Source organism: Lissotriton vulgaris, chromosome 2_2 (genome assembly GCF_964263255.1).
Source record: "Lissotriton vulgaris chromosome 2_2, aLisVul1.2, whole genome shotgun sequence".
Classification (NCBI taxonomy): Eukaryota; Metazoa; Chordata; class Amphibia; order Caudata; family Salamandridae; genus Lissotriton; species Lissotriton vulgaris.
Genome location: NC_141688.1, coordinates 325234530 through 325258777, shown reverse-complemented (window position 1 = coordinate 325258777; position 24248 = coordinate 325234530). Strand labels below are relative to the sequence as shown.

The 24248-nt window shown below is 49.4% G+C and overlaps 1 protein-coding gene across 2 annotated transcripts in view; it reads left to right on the top strand.

Moving 5' to 3' along the window:
- The window catches only part of DDB2 (damage specific DNA binding protein 2), a 123002-nt gene extending 99047 nt beyond the window's left edge, over nt 1-23955 (top strand). For both annotated transcript variants that reach the window (XM_086959714.1, XM_086959715.1), the window contains exons 10-11: nt 324-369; nt 23333-23955. In XM_086959714.1, the coding sequence (XP_086815840.1) occupies nt 324-369; nt 23333-23595 (309 nt within the window). In that variant the 3' untranslated portion in view covers nt 23596-23955. The remainder of the gene's footprint in view (nt 1-323; nt 370-23332) is intronic.
- Nucleotides 23956-24248: the final 293 nt, after the last annotated feature.

Below are 24248 nucleotides of genomic sequence, written 5' to 3'. Positions count from 1 at the left end.
TCTGTTTTGCTTCTGGCCCGGGTTGTTCAGACCTAACATTTCTCCTGAGTCTGGCCTGTGTGCTAGGAGCACTTCAACTATCTTGCCAGTGCTGTCCATGTGTCTCTTGCTTCCACTGCTACCCATACTGCACCTGCTTTGTGTTTGTAGAGCAGATTTTTATTTTATTGCCCGTGCTCTGTGCGAGGAAACCATGTGCATTGTCTATGCTACACCTCTTCAGTGCCAGGGAAGCTTACCCTGACTGCGCCTGTTTGAAGCACGTGTGTGGATGTGTTTTCCCCGCTGGAGTCTCACTACAGTGTCTGTCTGTCTCTTCACAGCTGAATCAGTTTAACCCCATGGGAGATACCCTGGCATCGGGCATGGGTGAGTAGCTGCTGTCCCTAAACTGTTTATTTTAATGTCTTCCCCCACACCTGCATCACTAATGGGCTAGAGGCTTTCTCATAGACACCCTGTGTATGCAAGTGTGATGTCATTTGGCCTGTGAGAAACAGGTTCTCAGCCCTGTAGGGGTGTCCCTTTGATTCGGGCATCGCACTCTTACGTCGCATCCCATTGCTTCCTGTTCTTGGGAGGATGTTAAAGAATATACGGTTACGTGAACAAGGACCAAGAGAGAGGAAAGTCCAAAGCGGCACCACTCAATGTCCTGCAGAAGAAACAGATGTCCTAGTACTAAGATATCGAACATTTTGCAGGTTTTCCATCTATGAAGAGAGAGAACCTGCAAAAGAATCGGGAAGGACGGAGGGATGACCTGGGCAACCTCCGCATGACAGCTATTTACTTAGACTCTTAATAAGGCAGTGTAAGACATTGGGTTATTAATTGTACAGGGTGTAAGTCCTTCGGAAGTAATAGGTCCACAATTGTCTCCTTACCGAGATTTAAGTACTCAGTTGTAGTACTTGACTCTCTCAGGATGGCAAAGTAGAGCAGCTGAAGGACTACTCAAGGGCCCAAGGGGGCTAGTAGTCTCCATCCGCTGCCGCGCAGCAATGATACTCAAATTATTGTCCAGTCAGTGCTTTTTCTTTGATAAAGGAAAAGTACATCAATTCCACACACTTGTAAATTCTACACATTACTTTACTAATATATACTTCAGGCAGATGGCAATACCTTTGACATTCTTATGCATCATGCTGGTGGAATTTAGTTATGGACTTTTAACGGGTGAGGGTAAATCGTCAATTAATTTTTTTTAGATTGGATGGGAACATTTTCACTTCACTGGGTAGTTACAGATCGAAGTCTAAAATATTAATAAGAACTGCAATGGATGGAACACCACCTTAGGTGTCTTTAAAACTTGGATTTCCCAACGCTTGATTGCAGGTTTTAAAAATATTAAGGAACCAACCACTCCTTTATTTGGAGAAGTTCACAGCATGGGATTAATATAAACCGTCCTGTTGAAGTTCTGATCACAGAGCGAAACGTGTTGCTGGGCTGCTAGAGTGCTTTTTTTCAATAAAGTCTACGAATTGTAAAAAAAGGAGAAGACTTTGTCCTGGTATCCGTTTGGAATCTTACAAGCGGCTTTGCTCCAAAGTGAAGGATACTGTTGGAGTGGACTAGTAAGGAATAGTAGTGTCACTTATGGTGTGCTTGCTCCACATCTTTGGGATTTCTTTAGTTTATTTTGGCATTTAGGTAACATGACCTGTGGATGGTGAAGCACCCACAATTGAATGGATATGATTGCTTGTGCCATGCTAGAAGCACTGTTGCTTGATCTTGCATTTCGAAATTCTGTTGAAAGGTAATATCTGTCTGGATATCTGTAGAAATACTTGTTCAGAATATGACCGAGCGTGGAGATTCAGACTCTAGATACCACATCTGTTTAGTGGGATTGGGAAGCCGACAAATGGTAGTCACACTGTGGAGCACCTCTACATTTCTTAAACATCTTGGCAAATGATTTCAGAAGAGCCACATATGCCAAGAATGGGAGTTAGAAACTTACAGCTGCACATCCACATCTGCATTTGGAGTCCACTCACTCAACTAGATTTCTTTACACTACAACCGGTGCTCCGCAACTGGGGGTTCAGATTGAGGCATTTCAAAGATGCTGTTGGGCTATCTGATTAAGATTTTCTAAGAAAGCCACAGTGGCGCAATTACTGGGTGGCAGAGGGGGCGGTCCGCCCCATGCGGTGCTTTTTTGGGGGTGGTGGCATTTCTCGTGAGGTGAGGAGTGGCACACAATGATTGGGTATGTGATGGGAGGGTGTCGTGCGTGTGTGCGGGCAGTGACCGAAAGAGAGGGAGCCAGTGAGCCGGCAGCCACCTTTGAGGGAGCAAACAAGTTGCACCGACCTACTGCCGGATGTCTCAGTTTGTGGCAGGGGAGTCGCCCAGTGCCTATGCACTTACCACAAGTCTGTGGACCAGTGCTCCAGTCAGTGCCACCGTAGGAATTTTGATGTATGAGGGTCAGCAAGCTCAGAGATCGCCCAGGCGGCCAAAGCTTTATCTACACCACTGGATAGCCCCAGTCTTCTCTCCTCCACAGCCGATGCCCACGGTAATCTGCACCTTCTATAGAGAAAGATTCTCTCTTAAGTGTTCCTGGGAATCAGCTTGGGTCAGACCGTATTGTCCAAGATCTGTAACCTATTGGTTGCCGACCAGGTAAGGGTCAATCCTGCTCTGCAAACTAGGAAGACCGGATTATTCACCGACAGAACACCTCTTTTAACTGATTGCAGTTCTATGAACACGGTTATGTCACCTGTTGGAACGGATGAAGCCTTGAAATGTGTGCCTTTGCAGGATTCCTCCTTGCAGATGAGAACTTCATGCAGGAAAGGTGTAGGGAAGCCATCATTTTTCTCCGCTGAAGGGCTTTCACCAAGTTTCTCACAGATAAGGCCATGTTGCATCTGAACCTTGAATTCATTTCAAATTTAGACCTGAATGGTCCTGGAATAGGCGGGTAGTACAATTGCTATTTTTCTTCCGCAGCCATTTTTTTCGGTGGAGTGTTTTTGGGGAAAAACTAAAGACTTTGAAATTGTGTGAGCGCTTGCTAGCCTCAGTTCAAGGAAACACCAGCCAGAGGGACCAGCCGCATGGAAGCTGGAGGATTGTGTGATCTCTCTTGATCATTATAAGGCGGCAGAGCTCGGTCCTGTCCGCACATTTCCATGCAGCACCTTTCATGGCTAGGGACCATCCTGAAGACCTGCAAGGCAGAAACATGTGGACATTCCCCAAACTCTACTGCCTAAAATGTCATACATGAAATGACGTGATCAGGCCGGGATGCAGAACCTGCTTTGTTACAGTGAGCCACATCCCGCCTTTGTTAGGCTCTCTGCTTCTTGCAAATCTAATTCCAGTGCTTGAATGTGTGAAAGATGCAACCCTGGAGAGGAAGAAGTCACTTTTCTCCAGGTATCTTTCCCAGGTGGGCCTCCCTGCTGAGACTTCTCGTATTGCACCTGCAATGAATTCGGCCTCCACTGGGTTATCTCAATGAGTAGACGGGGCCTAGCTGGGCCTCTCATCCTCATTTGCGGATTTCAACATACAACAATGTATTAAATGGATTTCCTTCATACTGCTCTCTTAAATGTTCATAATAGAATTTAGCGTGCACTCAGCAACTTGTACAATGACAATCCATTTTTCAGGCCACCAGCAGTCATTGACACAAATATTCAAGTTTTGCAGTTAGTTTCCGTTGAGCCTTTATTATTATTTTTCTTTCGAATTAACATGGATTGAAACCATTTATTGCAGCCATTTTTGCCAGCCAACGTTTTCAGCCCCCAAGAGACGTTCTGAGCCTTGAGTCTCAGTCTTCCACAAGCAGCCACTATTTCACAGGGTGCTTGCATGTGACGTCTAATGAACTCCACGATCCACGTTGTCAGGCTTAACCACACACCTCCCACAACCATACACACACACACACACACACACACACACACACACACGTACAGGATCCTCAGTGCATGACCTAGACATGATGAAGATGAAGGACCCCACTTGCAGAAGAATGGACTAACTAGACATGAGGAGGTAAGGAAGTCTGTTAACAGGAGAATGGACTAACTTTTACACGGGGAGGCTTACCCACACACCTCGCGCTTGACCACAACCATACACACACGTACAAGATTCCTCAAAGCGTTCACAGAAGAACGGACTAACTAGACATTGAGGGAATGGAGTCAGGTGTCCTTTTCCATAAAGTTCTTTTTTATTAAGTATCCAATTCTATCACACTTAAAACAGACCCAGCCTACGCGTTTCATCCCTCATAGGGACTTCATCTGGGCAATTTGGTTTATCCTCCTTCTCAAAATTCTTCTTTTCTATCCATTCCCCTTTCGGGCAGCCTTTTGGCGTGTGTGTCCTAGTCCTAGCCGATCGATCTCCATACATGTAGTAGACATGATGAATATGAAGGTCCCTGGTTACAGAAGAATGGATGAGACATGATGGAGCTAAGAGTCTGGTTACAGGAGAATGGACTGACTTTTACACAGGGAGGAGCACATAAGCAGTACCCAGCATAGGATACAGGAAGGCTGCCAGTTCCTACACCATTGGTTATTCTGTGGCCAGTGCCAATTCCTAACAGCGTGGGTACTCTATGAAAGTGGGGGGTACTTTGGGTGCCCCGCTGACCTTCGAGAGCAGCTTTTAGGTCTCATGCTAGTGAAAGAGGTGAACCCTCCGAGGCTTGCAAGACTGTCCACCTCACTAAGCAGCAGGGCTTGGGGCTCTCCAGTACTATGCAGAAGCCTTGCATCCCACAGAGCAGGCAAGTGAGCTGGTGACGGGCACTGTCCTGAAGGGACAGAGTGCTGCAGATACCATTATTAATATCCACTTGGAGCAGGGTGAGAGGAATCTTTCTAGACAGACAAACCTTTTCAAACATCACTGATGCTATCAACTTCAACCCAATACGGACAGCTGCGGGTCTAAAGGGAAGGGCACGAACAGCTGCTGGTGTAAAGGGAAGGACACGGACAGCTGCTGGTGTAAAGGGAAGGACACGGACAGCTGCTGGTATAAAGGGAAGGACACGGACAGCTGCTGGTATAAAGGGAAGGACACGGACAGCTGCTGGTATAAAGGGAAGGACACAGACAGCTGCTGGTGGAAAGGGAAGAGACCGACAACTGCTGGTGTAAAGGGAAGGAGGAGGACAGCTGCTGGTATAAAGGGAAGGACACGGACAGCTGCTGGTGGAAAGGGAAGGACACGGACAGCTGCTGGTATAAAGGGAAGGACACGGACAGCTGCTGGTGTAAAGGGAAGGAGACACAGACAGCTGCAGGGGTAAAGGAGGGACATAGACAGCTGCAGGTGGAAAGGAGGGACACAGACAGCTGCAGGTGGAAAGGAGGGACACAGACAGCTGCAGGGTTAAAGGAGGGACACGGACAGCTGCTGATGTAAAAGGAAGGAGACGGACACTGTGAACAGGGTGAAAAGTCTGGGTATTCTGGCTGATGTTAACCTTACCTACAAGGGACAGGTGATCACAGTTAACCTCCTTCTTCATGCTGCACTTGATCAGGAAGAAAGATTAGTGTCTTCCTTCCAATTTATTGTCCACTGTGATCCTTAAAGTCTAGTAAGTTTGCACACAGCGCCTATATGGATCCCATCATTCATGTCAAACGGTGATGCACACTTACACCTGCAAAACACCCCTCCCCACCCACACACACAAATCCTCCTCCCCCGTTTGAGGATAGGTAAGAAACTTTAGCTATGAGGGGCCTGGACAGAACATTTTTTATTATTCATTCATGCATTTTCATATATAGAACATCACAACAAACATTGGCAGTACCAACAATGCATCATCACAGTATATCGATCACATCCATCCGCATGGTACGTGCAGCGTGAACAGCTGTTCAAGTTGTTACATGAAATACACCAGGTTACCACATCAGTCCTGCTCCTTCTGCATGGTTAGCAGTTACGCAATGAAGGGGGACCATAGACCCCCTCGGACGGAAGGCCTGGAGGAGTTCCTCAGAATAGCCCTCAAGTTGGACATGACGGTACGCCATGTCTGTTAGCCAGTGTTTGTTTGCACACTCTACTGTTTCCATAACCATCCTGGAGACCGTGGTGTCACTTGCTCCCAGTATTTATGTACCCTCGAGCAACCTCACGCTAAATGCATGAAATCTGCATCAGGCATTCCACAAAAGTATATATCTATACAGTACATTTGATGCAGATGTTTGAAATTAATCAGTCTAAGATTTCAATTTGAAGTTAAGGTGCCCGTGTGATGAGCTGGACGTTGATTATGCTGTTCCATTTCTCAAGCGGGCGCAGTGAAATCGGTTGTCGGTCTATTTGGGACGCATTATAGAACCATGTGAAGTGTTTACGTGTGTCAGTTGTAAGCAATAGTTGTAGTTCCCCCATTGATTGCGGCTCTGCAGGAAACCGCGGGTAGAGAGTACGGAGTACTGCCCGTGGCATACTATTAATAAAACCGAGCATGGGGGTGTGGTGGAACCCCCTGAGTAAATCTAAGGCGGCTATAAAGGTCCTTGCAAGGAACATATCACCCAGTGTGTTCAACCCTGCTTCCTTCAAAATTGCCAGCGACCCAGACTCCCTTGACACTGACACTGCGGAATGGTGTTCAAGTGGTAAGGCTGTGCATAAAGGGGCTCGACTTGCGCCTTTTTCCCATCATTTTCCACGCTTGTGTGGTATACTGCACTGTGTCTATCTCCCTCTGCGACGAACAGGTGTTGGCATGTGGGATTGTTGCGCTTAAGGGCACAGATACACCTTGTCACTTTCAACTGCAATGTGCAGGGTGTGTTTCGGCGGGCGGCACCAATAATGGACAAAGTGTGTTCTTCCACAGAGATAATATAGTCGCATGTCTGGGGCTGCAATACCACCTTGATTGTACGGCAGGGTCATTGTATATCCGCTAATTCTAGGCTGCTTCCTGGTCCATGCCGATCTAATTAGGTGTGAGCGTCGCGTGTGGAAGAAGTTCTGTGTCAGTAATATAGCAATATTCATGAACAAATACAAACATTTTGGTAACACCACCCTTTTCATAAGTGCTATTCTGTCCGCAAGGGATAGTGGGATTCTAATCCACCTCGATACATTTTCTTCAAGTATCGAGACTGCTCTACCATAATTGCAACTTATGACCAGACTTGGGTCCCTGTGCGCACACATCCCCAGATATTTTATAGGGTCATCGCTCCAACCAAAGGGATATTCCATTATGTGCGGCACGGTGTATCTCATCAAGGGAAGTATTGTCGATTTCGACCAGTTCATACCAAGTCCCGAGTGCCACTCATACCGTATATATTCCCGTATCAAGGGTTCCAAGTAAGAGCTAGGATCTCTCACGTATAGCACCATTTCGGTGTATAGAGAGAAGGCCAGAGGATGCTGCCGAAAGAGCAATGCTGCATTGGCATGTCGCTGTCGCAGTATACACACCAAGGGCTCCAGGGCTTTTGTAAATAGGAGAGGCGACAGTCGACATCCCTGACACGTACCTCTATAAATCAGGAAGTTCTTAGGCATGTGCCAATTCACTTTCACCCTAGTGACCGGGCCTGTTTATAATCTGCATCCAGCAGATTAAGGCACGGCAGACTCCCACCTGATGGATTATTTCGAACATGAATCGCCATTGGATGAAGTTAAAAGCATTAGCGGCGTCCAGGAGGACCACCGCAGCTGGGAGCTTGGTGTAGGTCCGCAAATACGGTGTGCAAATTATGCATTGTAGATTGCACTGGCATAAAGCCGAATTGGTCTGGGACGACCATGGTCGGCAACAGGAGCTGAAGTCGCACGGCAAGTCTTTATTTATGAGGGACAACGGTCTGTACGAGTCACACATTTCAGGGGGTTTATCGGGCTTTAACAGCGTGACTATAAGCGCCTCCCTGAGAGTTGATGGAAGAGTCTGTTGTTGGTATGCTTCTGTATACATGGTGTGTAGGTGTGGGGCCAGTAGATTAAGATATTTCTTGTAAAAATCCCCTGGCAGGCCATTAAATCCAATCGCTTTCCGATTCGGCAGTGCGCTAATAGCGTCTTTAATTTATTCCATGGTAACAGGGTGTGCCAGGAATTCCCTGTGACTTTGGGATAGTCACTCTAGTACGATATCGTCAAGTTACAGCGCCGTTTCCACCTCTGTTGCTGACTTGCGATCAGCATACATATGCTCATAATAACTAACAAAGGTGTTAATGATGCCTGGTGTGTCATTGCATGATGCCCCCTCTTCATTAGTCACCTCGACTACATGCAGCCGTGCCCAAGGTTCCTTAATTTTATCAGCTAGGTTGTGGCCTGGCCTTCCCCCTTCGTCGTAAGCTGTAGCTTTCAATCGTCGCGACCTTTGCTGAGCTTCCTGTTCTGCTGTCTCATTGTACTTTGGGACCCTTTCCTGTATCTCGGCCAGTATGTCCTGTTTTGCATCGGTTTCCTACGTCCTCTCTAGTTACAATATTACTGATTCTGTGTTCTTAAGACTGAAACGGATGGACTCGAGGACTCCGGCCTATAAACCTATACATACACCTCTAATTGTCTATTCAAGGCCTCCCTATCGTGGCATTAATATGTACAGATCCAATGTTAGCATGAAAGTAGTCCACAATTGCCACTCTCACAACCTCCTTGAAGACCTGGTCCAACACCTATAATCTTCACTGGAACTGTGGTGGGTCGTGTTTAGGGATAGTTGCAGCCAGCAGAACCAGGCATGATCCAACAGTGTCTTGGGTAGGTGCCGGACATCGACTGTCGACGCACTCACCTCCCTCGTTACCAGCCAATAGTCCAGTCGGGACCATGAGTCATGAACCGATGAGTGGTAAGTGCCTTCCCTGTTCTCAGGGTCTGAACCCTCCAAATATCAATGATGTAGCCCTCCCACATACCCGCCTTCAGTACTTCTGTGGCATGACTACCCGCCCCTCTCACTATTGCCAAACGATCCATATGTGGGTCTAACTGGGTGTTAAAATCCCTCTCCCCCAAATGACCGTGGAGGACTGCAGCTTATGTAGTCGGTCCCAAATAGTGGTACAAGATTCGGGGTCATCTATATTAAGGCCTGACACATTAACGATGGTGACCAAAGTGCGATACAGTCATCCCTGTATAATGATTTATCACCCCTGATCATCCATCTCTGAATGGGTGAGTGTGAAAGGGACTTTTTTAAAATTGGAACCATTACACCCCTCGAGGACCAGGACGCCACTCTCACCCCAGCCCATTTTGTGGCTACAGCACAGTCTGTGCTGCGTGTGAGATGTCTCTTGTAATAGTGCCACCTGGACACCATGTCGCTTTAGATACTCTAACACCTGCCTAGTTTTTTTCTTATTATTAAGGCCCTGCACATTCCATGTGATCCATGTCATGTGGCCTAGCGATAACATTGATGAGGCATTGGTTGTACCTTAAGCCACTATCAATCATGATATAGTGTATTAGTGTTACTGTGACAGTGAAACATTTACAATAGTCAGCATGTTTCCTGGCAGAACAATTTCTTAACCCAAACTCAAAACCCACTCACCTGAGCATCCCACTCATGCAAAGAATTTTCCATGTAAACAGTTGAACACATGAATACTACTCCAATTGCGAAGTTGAGGCTGCATGCAAACGCATGCCACATAAATCGCATACATCCGGAGTGCTACCACGAAGGGGTCCCCCAAGAGGTTGGAGGCGATCAGGGCAACATCTCACTGACCTCTGCTTACCCCAACGTTCAAGTGGCCTCTATGTAGTAGTATCTCCCACTCTTCTGATATGCCGTGTTAATCATATCAGACTTATTGACCCATCTATAACAAGCCAATGCAGCAAAGCGTATAGCAAATAACACATAGTATTAGTCCCAGAGAACCTATGTTGAGTTAAAACAGTGCAGGCGATCAGCCACAATTAACTGTTGCATCACTTGTCCTTGTCACCTCACAGTCCAGCAGTCCTCAGATCTCCGGGTAGTAAGTGTTCTCGAGATATAGTTCTATACTGTTATATCATCATTGTCAGTGACTTGATGATCCTTATGTTATGTTATGTTATGTTATGTTATTTATTTGTTAAAGCGCAAACAGCTGCCCCAGCAACGGAGCGTCCCGGCGCTGACCTAACCAGTACCTGAGGGGAGGGGGGAACCAACAGAGGAATTAGATGGCAGAGAAGAGATGGGTCTTGAGTACCTTTCGGAAAGCGATCAGATTAGTTTGGGCACGGATGTGCGGAGGTAGGGAGTTCCATAGCTTAGCTCCTAAGACTTTGAAGGAACGTCCACCCTGTCTACAGAGCTTAGTTCGGGGGACCATCACGAAGTGTTGTCCCAGAGAGCGCAAGTTGCGCTGGGGCGTGTATGGTACCAGAAGTGGGCGCAGGAGTTCAGGGCAATCAGATTTGAGAATGTTGAATGCCATGGTCAGGGTTTTAAATTGGATCAGAGATTCAATTGGCAGCCAGTGCAAATTGCGAATGGTGGCTCTGGCAGAGCACCTGCGTGGGAGACCAACCACTGCTCTGGCGGCCGAGTTCTGGATACGCTGCAGTCTTGCTAGTTCAGCTTTGTTTGCCCCCAAGAGTAGGACATTGGCATAATCCAGCCGGGCGAGAATCATAGCTTGCATAATGAGTTGACGGGTTTTGGAGTCAAAGAATCCAAGTATGGGGTTGAGGCTCCTCATGAGACCCACACACGTGGCTGCCACTTTCTTTGTGTGGGACTGAAAGTTAAGTGAGGGGTCGAGCCAGACACCTAGGTTTTTGACGACTTCTTTTGGCACGGGGGTGGGGCCAAGCACAGAGGGCCACCAATGATGGTTCCAAAGGGTGGGGTTTTTTCCCAGGAGGAGGACCTCCGTTTTCCCGGCGTTTAGCTGCAGGCAGTTGAGTGTCATCCACTGTGCGACTGCTGCGAGGCCATCTCTGAATTTGGTTGCCGAAGGTGATGGACCTTCTGAGAGTGTGATGACCAGCTGTGTGTCGTCAGCGTATGACACCAGCGTAAGGTCCCACTCTTTTGCTACCACTGCGAGAGGCTGAACGTATAGGTTAAATAGGGATGGGCTAAGCGCCGACCCCTGGGGGACCCCTTGCCCGATGGAGTGGGGTTGAGAGATGTAGGGGGGGGCTGAAACTTGAAAGGACCTGTCTTTTAAGAAGGACTGGAACCATTCAAGGGCTAATTCGCCAATCCCAATGGCCTCAAGTCGTTTCAGCAAGATGTTGTGTGAGACCGTGTCAAAGGCCGCGCTGAGATCCAACAGGATCAGCGCGGCACTTTGACCGGCGTCTAGGATACATCGAAGGTGCTCCGTAGTGGTCAGCAGAGCCGACTCAGTGCTGTGACCTGGCCTGAAGCCGTTTTGGGAAGGGTCCAGGACATGGTTTTGCTGCATGTGATGGGATAGTATTTTGTTGACATGAGCTTCAGCCAGTTTTGACGTCCAGGGGAGCAGGGAAATAGGCCGGAAATTTTCTGGTTTATTGGGGTCCAATGTGGGTTTTTTAATGATGGGTGAAACCCAAGCAGATTTCCAACAGGTGGGGACCACCGCTGAGGAAAAGGAGAGATTGAGTAGTTTGGCAAGCGGGGGGAGAAAGAAGTCAAGTGATTCCAAGAATTTGGACGGTCGCATGGGGTCTGCTGGGGAACCAGACTTGACCTGTCTACATAGTTTAGCGAGGTCGTCGAGGGATATGTCGGGTATTCTTAGCAGTTTTGATGTCTCTGCCGTCGAATGGGGGGTGTTAGTGGGCGTGGCATCGTCTTGTGGAAAGGACGCATAGATCTTCCTCACCTTTTCAGTAAAAAAGGTGGCAAGGTCCTCGCATTGTTTCAGGGAGGTGATGCATGAGCCTGGATTGGGGATTTTCTGGAGGTTTTGGACTAAGTTGAAGATGGTTTTGGTGGGGTTGGAGCTGCGTTCGATTTCCTTTGCGTAGAAGGAGGCTCGAGTAGTGCGAATCGCCTTATTAGTGTTACTGTGACAGTGAAACATTTACAATAGTCAGCATGTTTCCTGGCAGAACAATTTCTTAACCCAAACTCAAAACCCACTCACCTGAGCATCCCACTCATGCAAAGAATTTTCCATGTAAACAGTTGAACACATGAATACTACTCCAATTGCGAAGTTGAGGCTGCATGCAAACGCATGCCACATAAATCGCATACATCCGGAGTGCTACCACGAAGGGGTCCCCCAAGAGGTTGGAGGCGATCAGGGCAACATCTCACTGACCTCTGCTTACCCCAACGTTCAAGTGGCCTCTATGTAGTAGTATCTCCCACTCTTCTGATATGCCGTGTTAATCATATCAGACTTATTGACCCATCTATAACAAGCCAATGCAGCAAAGCGTATAGCAAATAACACATAGTATTAGTCCCAGAGAACCTATGTTGAGTTAAAACAGTGCAGGCGATCAGCCACAATTAACTGTTGCATCACTTGTCCTTGTCACCTCACAGTCCAGTTTAGATAGGTAGAGGGTTTTGTTAGTGTCTAAGTATTCTTTCCTCCACTCGCGTTCGGCTTTTTTGCACTCTTTCCGTAAAATTTTGAGCGAGTCATTGTACCATGGGTTGGAGGGGGAACTGCGGGTTTTAGTCCATTTGGGCGGAATTAAGGCATCAAGCCCTTTGACTATCCATTCGTGGAAGGCGGCGTAAACTGTATTAATATCCCTATTCTCATCGGGGAGGTGGAATTCACCTAGGTGGTTGATGAGGTCTCCGGAGATGAGTTTGTGCCATGGTCGTTTGTGGCTGGAGTTGGCCGTAGCTTTGGGGGGCGTTTTTTTTGCCATAATAGTTAATTTAACAAGAAAGTGATCAGTCCAGCCCATGGGTTCAGGGGGATCAGCCGTGACTTCCGGTAGATTAGAGAAAACGGGATCTAGTATGTGCCCAGCAGTGTGGGTGGGGGAATGAACCAAGGGGTTTAACTGCAAGGCCGTGATGTCGGCTAGCAGGTTTTTGATAGTGGGGTCTGTGGTGGCGTCGAAGTGGAGATTGAGATCACCCAAGATGGTGAAGTTGGGGGAAGAGACTGTCAAGGTGTGAGCAAGTTCCAAGAGTTCCTCAATAAATCTGGCGGAGGGACCTGGAGGCCGATAGATGTAAAGGCCAGAGAGAGTGAATTGCGGGCAAGTGGCAATCTTGAAGCGTGCGCATTCGCAGCCCCAGATTTCCTCTTTGGTGAAGGAGCAGTTGTATGCGGTTCGGTATACAACGGCTATTCCACCGCCTCTAGAGTCTCTATTAACCAGTTTTATAGAGAAACCGTTAGGCAGCGTGAGATTTAAAATGCTGGTTTGGTCGTTATGGAGCCAGGTTTCACATATGAATAGAATATCTGGGTTTTCGTCCATAATGAGAGTGTTGACTTCTGCATGGTGCTTTACGAGGGATCTAACATTCAGTTGCAGAACCCGGAGGGAGGGCAGCTTAGGTATCGCTGCTGTACCACTTACCAGGCTGGGCAGGGGCGTAGCAAAATTACAGGACTCACAATGAAGTGCAGTTTGTCCGAGGTGACCTTCGAGCTTGTTGCATCTAGTTTTGGCTTTTAGTGCATGGAGATGATCTCTGTCATAGCTGAGTCGATGTGAGGGATTTTGTGCAGGGGGACTGGCGAGAGGCGATGTCTTGGCGATGACGGGCGCAGACGGGCTTGCCTTAGGCGCGCCTTCGGCGCGCAAACGGCGCTCCCGCTGCGCTCGTCCGCTGCGCTTCCTGTACGTGCACATTTATCCCTGAAAAGAGTGGGTGTGGCCTCACCGGGGGCGTGGTCCGAGTGCACGCCTGCCCAGATGGCGGCCGCTTTGTTTGTAGAGTTGCGTGGAAGTAGAAGCGCGACTACAGCTATATCGCCAGCTGTGCGCTCAAGGTCAGGTGTTCCATCTTTTTGATAAAGGACATTGCTTCATTGGGGGTTATGACACTTTTTGGCTTGCTCTTATGCTGGGCAGGGTATATCGTTGCATGTTGCACATTCATTTTCTGCAACTTTTTCTTTACTGGTAAAAACTCCCTCTGTGCCGTCTGCACCGGCATTGTGAAATCCGGATGCAGTGTCACCTTATTCCCTTGATATGATGTGACGCTCGCCTCTCGCGCCAGCGGTAGTGCTGTATCACGGTCTCGGTAATTTAGCAACTTCGCAAGAGACATATGGGCGTGTTCAACTATTAGCACTGTGGAGAAATGTTCTGCACCAAACATCTCCTTGAGCATGGTTTCCACTTATTGCTCCAGTTTACCAGTATTCATGGACTCAGTAATGCCTGTGATACGGAGATTGTTCCTGCGTGAGCACGCTTCCAAGGCCTCATTTTTTTGCCTGGATAACGGCTAGTGTTTTTCCCATAATCGAGCATTTAGTTTGGAATGAACTCAGGCGGTCCTAAGAAGTGGAAATGCGGTGTTCAGCTTCCGTGATGAGAGTGCCCTTCTTGTCCATTTTTGCTGCATTGCGGTCCATCCGTAGATTTAATGCTTCGATCTTGCCATCAATCGACCGCAGGCTTTGTTGCTTTGCCTGTAGCGTGCTCTTTAAAGTGGAACCACCACTGATCGCAGGGTGCTGCTCAGTGCCCGAGAACGAATGCTGTTGAGTTGATGTGGATCGACGGGCTTCTAACATCAACCTCGATTGGTGTTTATCAGTTTTCCCCATGGCACGATGTGCATTCGCATTCTCCTTCCCCCAGGAATCGCGTGGCGGTCTATAAGTTGCAGGAAGGGACAGAAGTTAGCGACTTTCGCTAGGGATTTCCCGCACCCGCAATGGTCGTGTCCGGTAGCTCCACGATGGTCGTGTCCGGTAGAGCCACAATGGTCGTGTCCGATTGCTCCTCAGTTTCTCTCCAGTACGGACAATACAGTTTGCCAATCCATAATAGGCGATGAAGGGTCCCCCACCAGAGTTCCATCTACACCTCAAGTCCTGTCGGCTCACCACTTTTGTGCGAGGCCCAGGGACTTTGTTATGGGACTCCTATACCGAGTCGTATTCTAGCTTCATTGAATATCCGTGGCAGAAGCAGTATCCGCAGTGCAGGTAGCATCTTGCCGCCTCACCTTCCTCCAGCACAGCTGCGTTCCAGCCTCTCCTAATTTAGCAGCTAACTAACCGCAGCTCCTTTTATCTGCAGATAGTCGGTGTGGAGTGCCAAGTGTAATGCCTGCACAACACCGAGTCCTCTGTCTCAAAGCACCACGTTGGCTGCAACGATGCCCGCAGGAGCTACCAGACCAATCATCCTGAGCATCCGTCACACAGATGTAGGCCACTCCGCTGCTCTCCCATCAACCGGCACTCTCCTTCCCTCGGCTGGCCAAACTTGTCCACTGGCACAACACACGTGGCAGTGTCCTCCATGTCTTCACACGCGTCAGCAGTCAGGCAGAGCACTCTCTCTAGTGAAGCACAGCGGGCGCCATATTGTCTCAAAGATTCACTCGCTGTGCTCCGTTTCGCCAGTCATTTTCCACGCTAATGCACCACCGTTCGTGCCCGAAATGCAGCACCTGACTCGCCAGACCGTGGGCGATCCTTCACGCCTGGATATCATGCATGATGCTGGGTTGTGTGCTGGATAAATGTCGGACTGTGACCTCTACCAGCAGAACTGCACTAAAGTGCAGCCATCTTGCTGCGGGTTCTCTAGCGCCCCCAGGAATCCAGACAGACCTTAAGTGAGCCCGGAAGCAATTTGTCCACAAGTGTTTAGGTAAACCAGTCCTCTTCCCCAATTTCACTGTCACAGGAGCCGCCCTCATTCAGAGTAGCTGCACAACTGGGAACTGCCTCTTTTCAACAGAGCAGTGCTTGGTGTGAATTCACTATTGTTAACGGGGTAGTGGCTCAAAGGGAGCTACAGATGGTCGTGCCCACTAGGGGAGAAGACATAGAGCAGGTCAGAGAAAAGCTAACTGGGCAGGAGGGCACAGCTTTACAAAGCCACAAAGAGGACATATGCTCCAGTGGCTTTACCGTGGTTACTACCTATGAACTTATGAACCGGGTCAAGTGATCCACCAAGACCTTAGATCCCTAGGCTTGGCCGCACGGCGTGGTCTGTGAGAGTGGGAGAGGGTCCCAGTTATGCAGGCCACCAGGAGTCCTTCAATGGGGAGGTGTTGGTCAGCTAATCGGCTTTGAAGCTGATGTTCGAGGCATGAGGGCTGCTGAATTCATATCTGTGCATAGATCGCCGCCTAGTGTTGGGTCCGGATGATTGCACATTGTTGTCCTGGAAGAGTCTTCGAAGTATCACGAGATAGGTGGCTCCTCCCCTGGACTACAGTGCGCATGGGCATCCTCTCCATCCCCAGATTGTTTTTTTCCGCCATTGGGTTTGGATGTCAAATCTTAACTCCAGTTCAATAACTCATAAACTTTCTATCCCTAAGGCCAAAAGGCTTTCTTAGCGTCGGTATTGTTTCGTTCGGTGCCTGGCCCCTTCGATTCTTCGATCGGCGTCGAAAAGTCAACATTCTCTCGACGACTCAGGCCCAGACTACATCGACGATGGAACGGACTCCGTTTAAGCGGTGTCCTGTGTGTAACTCCAAATACTCGAACTTAGAAGTGCACCCAGTGTGCAATACCTGTTTGTCCCCGACCACGACGAGTCAAAATGTTTCGCATGCTCCAGGTTCCGATCGAAGAAAACTATCAAACTTCGACGCGCGGCGAGGCAGTCGGCCCAACAGTCTGCTCCAGCACCTGCGGACATCTTTGATGCCGGGGACGAGGAACTCTTCCAGGATGAGGAAGAGGCGGAAGATGATGTTCCCGAAGAAATGTCGGAACCGGCGTCGGAGCAAGACTCCAATTTCGAAGTGGACGAGCCGGATGAGGAGTTCGTCCACGACCAAGACGTCGTCGAGGTAGGGGACGACGATCAGGCCCTTGCGGTCGTTGATGACGACTCCGGTGGTGAACCGAGTCCGCCCGTAGTTCCAGGGCCCGTCATTGACACTCAGCCCTCTCCGGCTCCGGTCGAGGCATCGCCGAAAGGCCTTAGCCAAGATCCTTCCATTCGGTCTACAGCCCCGTGCCATGGCCAGGCTAAGACCCCTTCAAAGGAGCCATCGGTCGATTCCGTGAAATCGAAACCGAAACAGATGGAACAGAAATCAAAACCGAAACTACTCAAAATGGTGGTCGGTTCGACGTCGACGCACTCCTCGAAGCCCGTCATCAATCCTTCGACGCCGAAGGTATCTGTCGGCGCCAAAGCTGGAACCTCGAGGCCGGGCTCTACCACCAGGACCGTCGCCTCGAAGGCCTCAGCGTCGGTGCAGGCCTCGACCACGTCACATGGCGAGAAGGGCAAGGGGCTTCCGCTCGGGAAAGGCCAGTCACCCCTCTCGGGGCTCAAGGTTGGGCTGGCGAAGAGGGTCGAAGCCACAACCAAGGACGTCCCGAAAACATCGTCGACGCCCAAAGACGGAGGCGCACCGCGCAAAGAGTTCGAGTCGACGCGCTCCACGGAGCGGCCTACACAGGCCTCGAAGAAACTCGAAGCAGGCGCTTCCGGTTCGAAACAGGCTGAGTCGACGCCACTTAAGTTTGGCCTTCCACCAACGGCACGCCCAAAAACTCAAGAGGCTTCCAAGATGGCGAGGGTGTCCTCCCATGCACAGGTCGTCTATCAAGAGCCTTCTTACGACAACCAGACAAAACTGTTCATTGACTCTCAAGGCCATCAAAACCCATCTTTTCCAATAATCTGTTTTCTCTGTGCACCTTCACTCTGCATTCTGGTCAGCTCGCAGCGCCGGGACGCCCCTTGGCTGGGGCAGCCGCGCGCTATACAAATTCCCATAACATAACATAACATAACTCTGAGTCGGGCAGGCTTACCATTCACAAGCGGAAGATTGCGCCCGAACATCCTTTAGAGGGTTACAAAATTCCCCTCAAGAGGAAGATGGACTCCGCCACCTCTCCGGTTCTTGTGGAACATCTTCAGGACTACTCGCAGCATACTGCTCATTCTCCAACACAGAGTGAGGAGGACTTAACTGCAGACTATAGCCAAATGGGCTTCACTTACAATACTGACACTGATCAGGAGGTCTCAAATCAATGGTCAGGGGCAGGGGATCAAGGCGATGACCCTGATGACCCGCAGACTACTCCAGACTCTCAGTCCTATACTGTCAAACAATCTCCGACAGAGGACACTGCAGCATTCAATGCATTGATTGAGCGCGCAGCCCTCAATCATGACGTCGAGATGCATGCTGAGCCAGTGGATGAAGACTTCCTATTCGACACCTTCTCCACGTCCGAACGCTCCACCAAGACCCTGCCCATGCTTAAGGGGGTCCTCAAGCATGCCACAGCTATTTTCAAGGAGCCATCCAAAGCCAGGGTTATCAACCCAAGAATCGACAAGAAATACAGGCCTGCACCAGTGGACCCCACCTACATCAAAGGCCAGCTCCCCTTGGACTCCCTTGTTGTGGCTAACGCACGCAAAAGGGCTAACTCTCAATCAACAGGGGACGCCCCCCCTCCGGACAAAGAGTCCAAAATCTTTGAAGCATCTGGGAAGAGGGTGGCGGCGCAGGCCGCTAACACTTGGAGAATAGCCAATACACAGGCCCTGTTGGCTAGGTATGACAGGGCGCACTATGACACCCTGGAACAATTAATGCAGCACATGCCTGATATGTACAGAGAGGCTGTGGAAATGGTTATACAAGAGGGTAAACTGATCTCCAATGCATCCATCAAGTGCGCATTGGACGCAGCGGACACTGCTGCTCGAGCAATCAATACCAGTGTAATGCTGCGGCGCCATGCATGGCTGCGCATCTCAGGGTTTAAACCTGAGATCCAGACTACTCTTCTTAATCAGCCGGTTAACCCGGACTTCCTGTTTGGACCCGATGTTGACACAACACTAGAAAAGATGAAAAAAGACACTGAGACCGCAAAGTCCATGGGGGCTCTCCAGTCACAGCAGTTTCGGAGCGGTTCCTTCCGTCGCTCCGGTAACAGGGGAGCAACAAGAAGGCAAGCTCAACAGCACTCACAGTACGGCAAGGGCAACGTCTACATACACTAAAAACACCAGAGGTGGATACCGTGGGATCAGCGCCAAGGGGAGAGGCCGTGGCAGTAACAACGCCAGGTCCTCCACTCCCAACAAACAGTGACTTCTTGTCACTGCCCCCCGACCATCTAACACCTGTCGGGGGGAGACTCCAGCAGTTCCTGCCACTCTGGGAAAACATCACAACAGACAGGTGGGTGAGACAACTTATCCGTTACGGCTATTGTCTAGGACTGACCTCCACCCCCCCCAACATACCCCCAAGAAGCCGTCCTATGTCCGCAGAGCACTCGCACTTATTGCAGCAAGAAGTTCTCTCCATGCTGCAAAAAGGAGCCATAGAACTCTTGCCTGCCGCAGAAAGGGGTGCAGGGGTGTACTCCCTGTACTTCTTGATTCCAAAAAAGGATGGATCCCTAAGGCCCATTCTGGACCTCAGACCCCTCAACCAATACATCCTCTCGGAGCACTTTCACATGCTCACTTTGCAGCAAGTCCTGCCACTGCTGCGTCAGGGCGACTTTCTAGCCACCCTGGATCTCAAGGATGCATATTTCCACATTCCCATTCACCCGAGTCACAGGAAATATCTCAGGTTCACAGTCAACGGTCAGCATTACCAATTCAGGGTTCTGCCATTCGGGGTCACTACTGCTCCCAGGGTTTTCACCAAGTGCTTGGCGACCTTGACGGCACACCTGCGCAGAGAAGGTATTCACATGTATCCCTACCTGGACGACTGGCTCGTGCAGGCAAGGTCTGCCGTACAGTGCGGCCACGACATGTCGCGGACCATTCACTCCTTCACGGTCTGGGGTTCTCTCTCAACTACGCGAAGTCTCACCTGCAACCAGCCCATGTGCAACAGTACCTGGGGGCGTCAATAGACACCCAGTCGGCCACGGCGCAGCCGGCCGCAGCCAGAGTCCACAGCATGCAAGCGCTCATCCGGAGGTTCCAACCTCAGCAATCCCTCCCAGCGCAAGTTTTCATGCAACTGATCGGTATGATGGCGTCCTGCATTTTCATAGTCCCGCACGCGAGGCTGCACATGCGTCCCCTTCAGGAATGCTTAGCCCGTCAGTGGAACCAGGCTCATGGCCATCTGAAAGACCTAGTGTTGGTGACCGGTCGTGCTTACAACTCTCTGCATTGGTGGAACCCACAAAACCTTTGCAGGGGACGACCGTTCCAAGAGCCTGTCCCACAAATAGTACTAACAACGGACGCATCTCTCCAGGGTTGGGGAGCGCATGTCCTCCACCACACAGTGCAGGGACTATGGACAACGCAACAGCAGAAGATGCACATCAATGTGTTGGAACTCATGGCGATCTTCATGGCACTGAAGGCATTCAAGTTGCACCTGTGCAACAAGGTCGTGTTAGTCCGGACGGACAACATGACCGCCATGTATTACATCCAGAAGCAGGGGGACACGCACTCCCCGCAGCTGTCTCACCTAGCCCAGAGCATATGGAAGTGGGCCATTCAGAGGACATCTTCCTCATGGCGGAGCATCTCCCAGGTGTCGACAACCAAATGCCTGCTCAGCAGGCACAGTCATCAAATGCACGAGTGGGAGATCCACCCGTCAGTACTCCATCCATACTTCCAACGGTGGGGTCATCCAAACATCGACCTGTTCGCCACAAGCGAGAACGCAAAATGCCCAAGCTTCGCCGCCAGGTTCCCACACCCGCAGTCTCAGGGCAATGCGATATGGATGAACTGGTCAGGCAGATTTGCGTACGCTTTTCCGCCAGCCCCCCTCATACCTCTGGTGGCGCGCAAACTGCGGCAGCACTCCATGACTCTCATCCTGGTTGCTCCAACGTGGGCACGCCAAGCTTGGTACACCACGTTCCTGGAACTTTCAGTGGTGCCTCACGAGCGGCTGCGCCTCACTCCCAGCCTCCTCACGCAGAGCCATGGCGACATTCAGCACCCAGATCCACAACAGCTGAACCTTGCGATTTGGCTCCTGAGGTCATAGAGTTTGGATACCTGAACTTGCCTCCTGAATGTATGGACATCATCAAAGAGGCAAGACGACCGACTACCAGGGCATGCTATGCAGCCAAATGGAAGCGGTTTGTTATTTACTGCTCCAACAATAACATTAACCCGTTGGACGCATCTACGCAAAACATTATATGTTACTTGCTACATCTGTACCAATGCAACCTGGCGTACAACTCCATCAGGATCCATCTGGCGGCTATAGCCGCTTACCTTCAAAACAGGCAGCACCTTTCCGTTTTTAGGGTACCTGCCATTAAGGCCTTTTTGGAAGGACTTAAAAGGGTCATCCCTCCCAGACACCCCCCTTCACCAGTCTGGAACTTAAATATCGTTCTCACCAGACTCATGGGGCCACCCTTTGAGCCACTCCACTCCTGTGAAATTCAGTTCCTTACCTGGAAGGTGGCCTTCCTAATCGCTATTACTTCCCTGCGGAGGGTCAGTGAGCTGCAAGCCCTCACAATTCAAGAACCCTACCTGCAGATCCATGCAAATAGAGTGGTGCTTCGCACCAACCCTAAATTCATGCCCAAAGTGGTTTTGCAGTTCCACATCAATCAGAACATAGAACTGCCTGTATTCTTTCCTACCCAGATTTGGTGGCAGACAGGGCACTGCACACCTTAGATGTCAAAAGAGCTCTCCTGTATTACATCGACAGGATGAAAGACTTTCGAAAAACTAAACAGCTATTTGTTGCATTCTCTCCACAACATAAAGGCAACCCTATCTCCAAATCAGGAATAGTCAGGTGGATTGTCAAATGTATCCAGATCTGTTATCAAAAAGCTAAACGCACACTAACAGTTCCCCCTAGAGCGCATTCCACACGCAAATTGGGGGCCTCCATGGCTTTCCTGGGTAATATTCCTCTAGAAGACATATGTAGAGCAGCCACATGGACCACCATACATACATTTACCAAACACTACTGCGTGGATGTACACTCCAAACAGCAAGCTGCTGTAGGTCAGGCTGTTCTCAGAACTCTCTTTCAAACTGCTGCAGCTGGCACGGGCACCCGCCGGTAAGGAGGTAACTGCTATTTATTCTATGCACAGATATGAATTCAGCAGCCCTCATGCCTCGAACGGAATATGCTACTTACCAGTATGCATCTGTTCTTGGCATGAAGGGCTGCTGACATTCATATCGCCCGCCCTCCTCCCCGGTGCCTGTCGCAGCTGCAGCTCTCAGAAGCATTTTCAGGCATGGTCATCACTTTCAGTATTACACTCCATCTCTGCCACAATGGCGAAAAACAATCTGGGGATGGAGAGGATGCCCATGCGCACTGTAGTCCAGGGGAGGAGCCACCTATCTCGTGATACTTCGAAGACTCTTCCAGGACAACAATGTGCAATCATCCGGACCCAACACTAGGCGGCGATCTATGCACAGATATGAATGTCAGCAGCCCTTCATGCCAAGAACAGATGCATACTGGTAAGTAGCATATTCCTTACAACACATGAAACTACAATAGATTCATGCCACAAAAGACTTTCTGAACTGAAGTCGTTTTGCAATTTGATTCGTTTATAAATTCACATGCAGCGACTCCTAGCTCCCTTTCGGGGTGGAGGGTTAGCAGGCAAAGACATTACACTACACAAGGCTACACAATGCTAGGTAAAATACAATCTGAATATGTTGTCTATGGTGGGGTGAATTTTGGGTGTCAGTTTTTTTTAATTTTTATTTTTTTGTTTTATGTAGCGCAAACTCGACCCGAAGGTATTGGGAATCAGAGTGCATTACATGGGAACCAGTTGCGTTACAGACGGACACATTCATTTTATTAGGCACGGGGAGATTAAGTGATTTGCCCCGAATCACAGGATCTTGAACGTCCCTGCTGAGACGCGAACTCGGTTCCCCAGTTTCGAGGTTGTCCTCTCTAGCCGTTAGACCACATCCTCTACCCACATCAGGTTGTGCAATTACAGATTTCAATTGAAAATGAGGATTCTAGTCTGAGCCCAGGTGCTTGATGACAGAATTACTCATAGAATATACATCCTTAAAATATTCGAACTTGAAAACTACTCTGGTTCCTATGTGTGCAGTTCCTGTGGATGTAGTATGTGTGGGCACGTGGATGTTTTGCTGCCTGTGGTTGTGGTGTTTGCTGACTCAGTCCCACTGATATCTTTCCTCTTGCACCCAGGTGTTAACATCCTGATCTGGAGCCGGGAAGATGCAGTCGAAAAGAAACAGGAAGAGTTGATGAAGGCCATGGCAGAGCAGGGCATCGGAAGGACTCCCCCAGCACGGAGAGGTGGCCAGAGGAGGTCCCAGCCAACCACGAACCTGCCGTTGGACAAACTGAAGAAAAAGCTATCTAGCTTAGAGGAGACAACAGAGACCCAGACAAAGGAGCACCCTCCGAAACAGCGAAAGAAGCACAAGAAGCCTGACCCCGAGGACTAGCCGTGTGTCTGTACTGTGGACATTAGACAGTCCTACTTACTGTGCACTGTACTGGACTATATACTGTCCTCTGCGCTGTACTGGACTACATACTGTCCTCTGCGCTGTAGTGGACTACATACTGTCCTCTGCGCTGTACTGGACTATATACTGTCCCCTGCGCTGTACTAGACGATATACTGTCATCTGCACTGTACGGGACTATATACAGTCTTCTGCGCTGTACTGGACTACATACTGTCTTCTGCGCTGTTCGGTTCCTTTCTGACAGGTTGAAGCTGTACTGCAGCTTTAGACTCCTACCCGAAACCTACCTTGTTTTTATATGTTTTTCAAGTTAAAATAAAGTTTTCTACACAAGTTTTTGTCCGGAGTGTTCTTAGTGTCATTGGGAACATGGTAGGCCTACAGTTGTGCGGCACAGATAGTATTCTCTGCAGGGGATGGGGGTCAGGTATTTTACAGGCCTTGCTTCCATCGCCTCTGGGCAAGAATTTGTATTTTTCTCACCTAAACAGCACAGGTGCTCTCTGTTTGAGTCATGCTGTGTTCACTCTGTGGGATTACGTCCCGTCCATCGCTTTTAATTGGTAACTTCGAATGCCCTTTGTAAAGCCTTGATTCTAAGTTGTTATTTGTTCTTGTATGTCCCT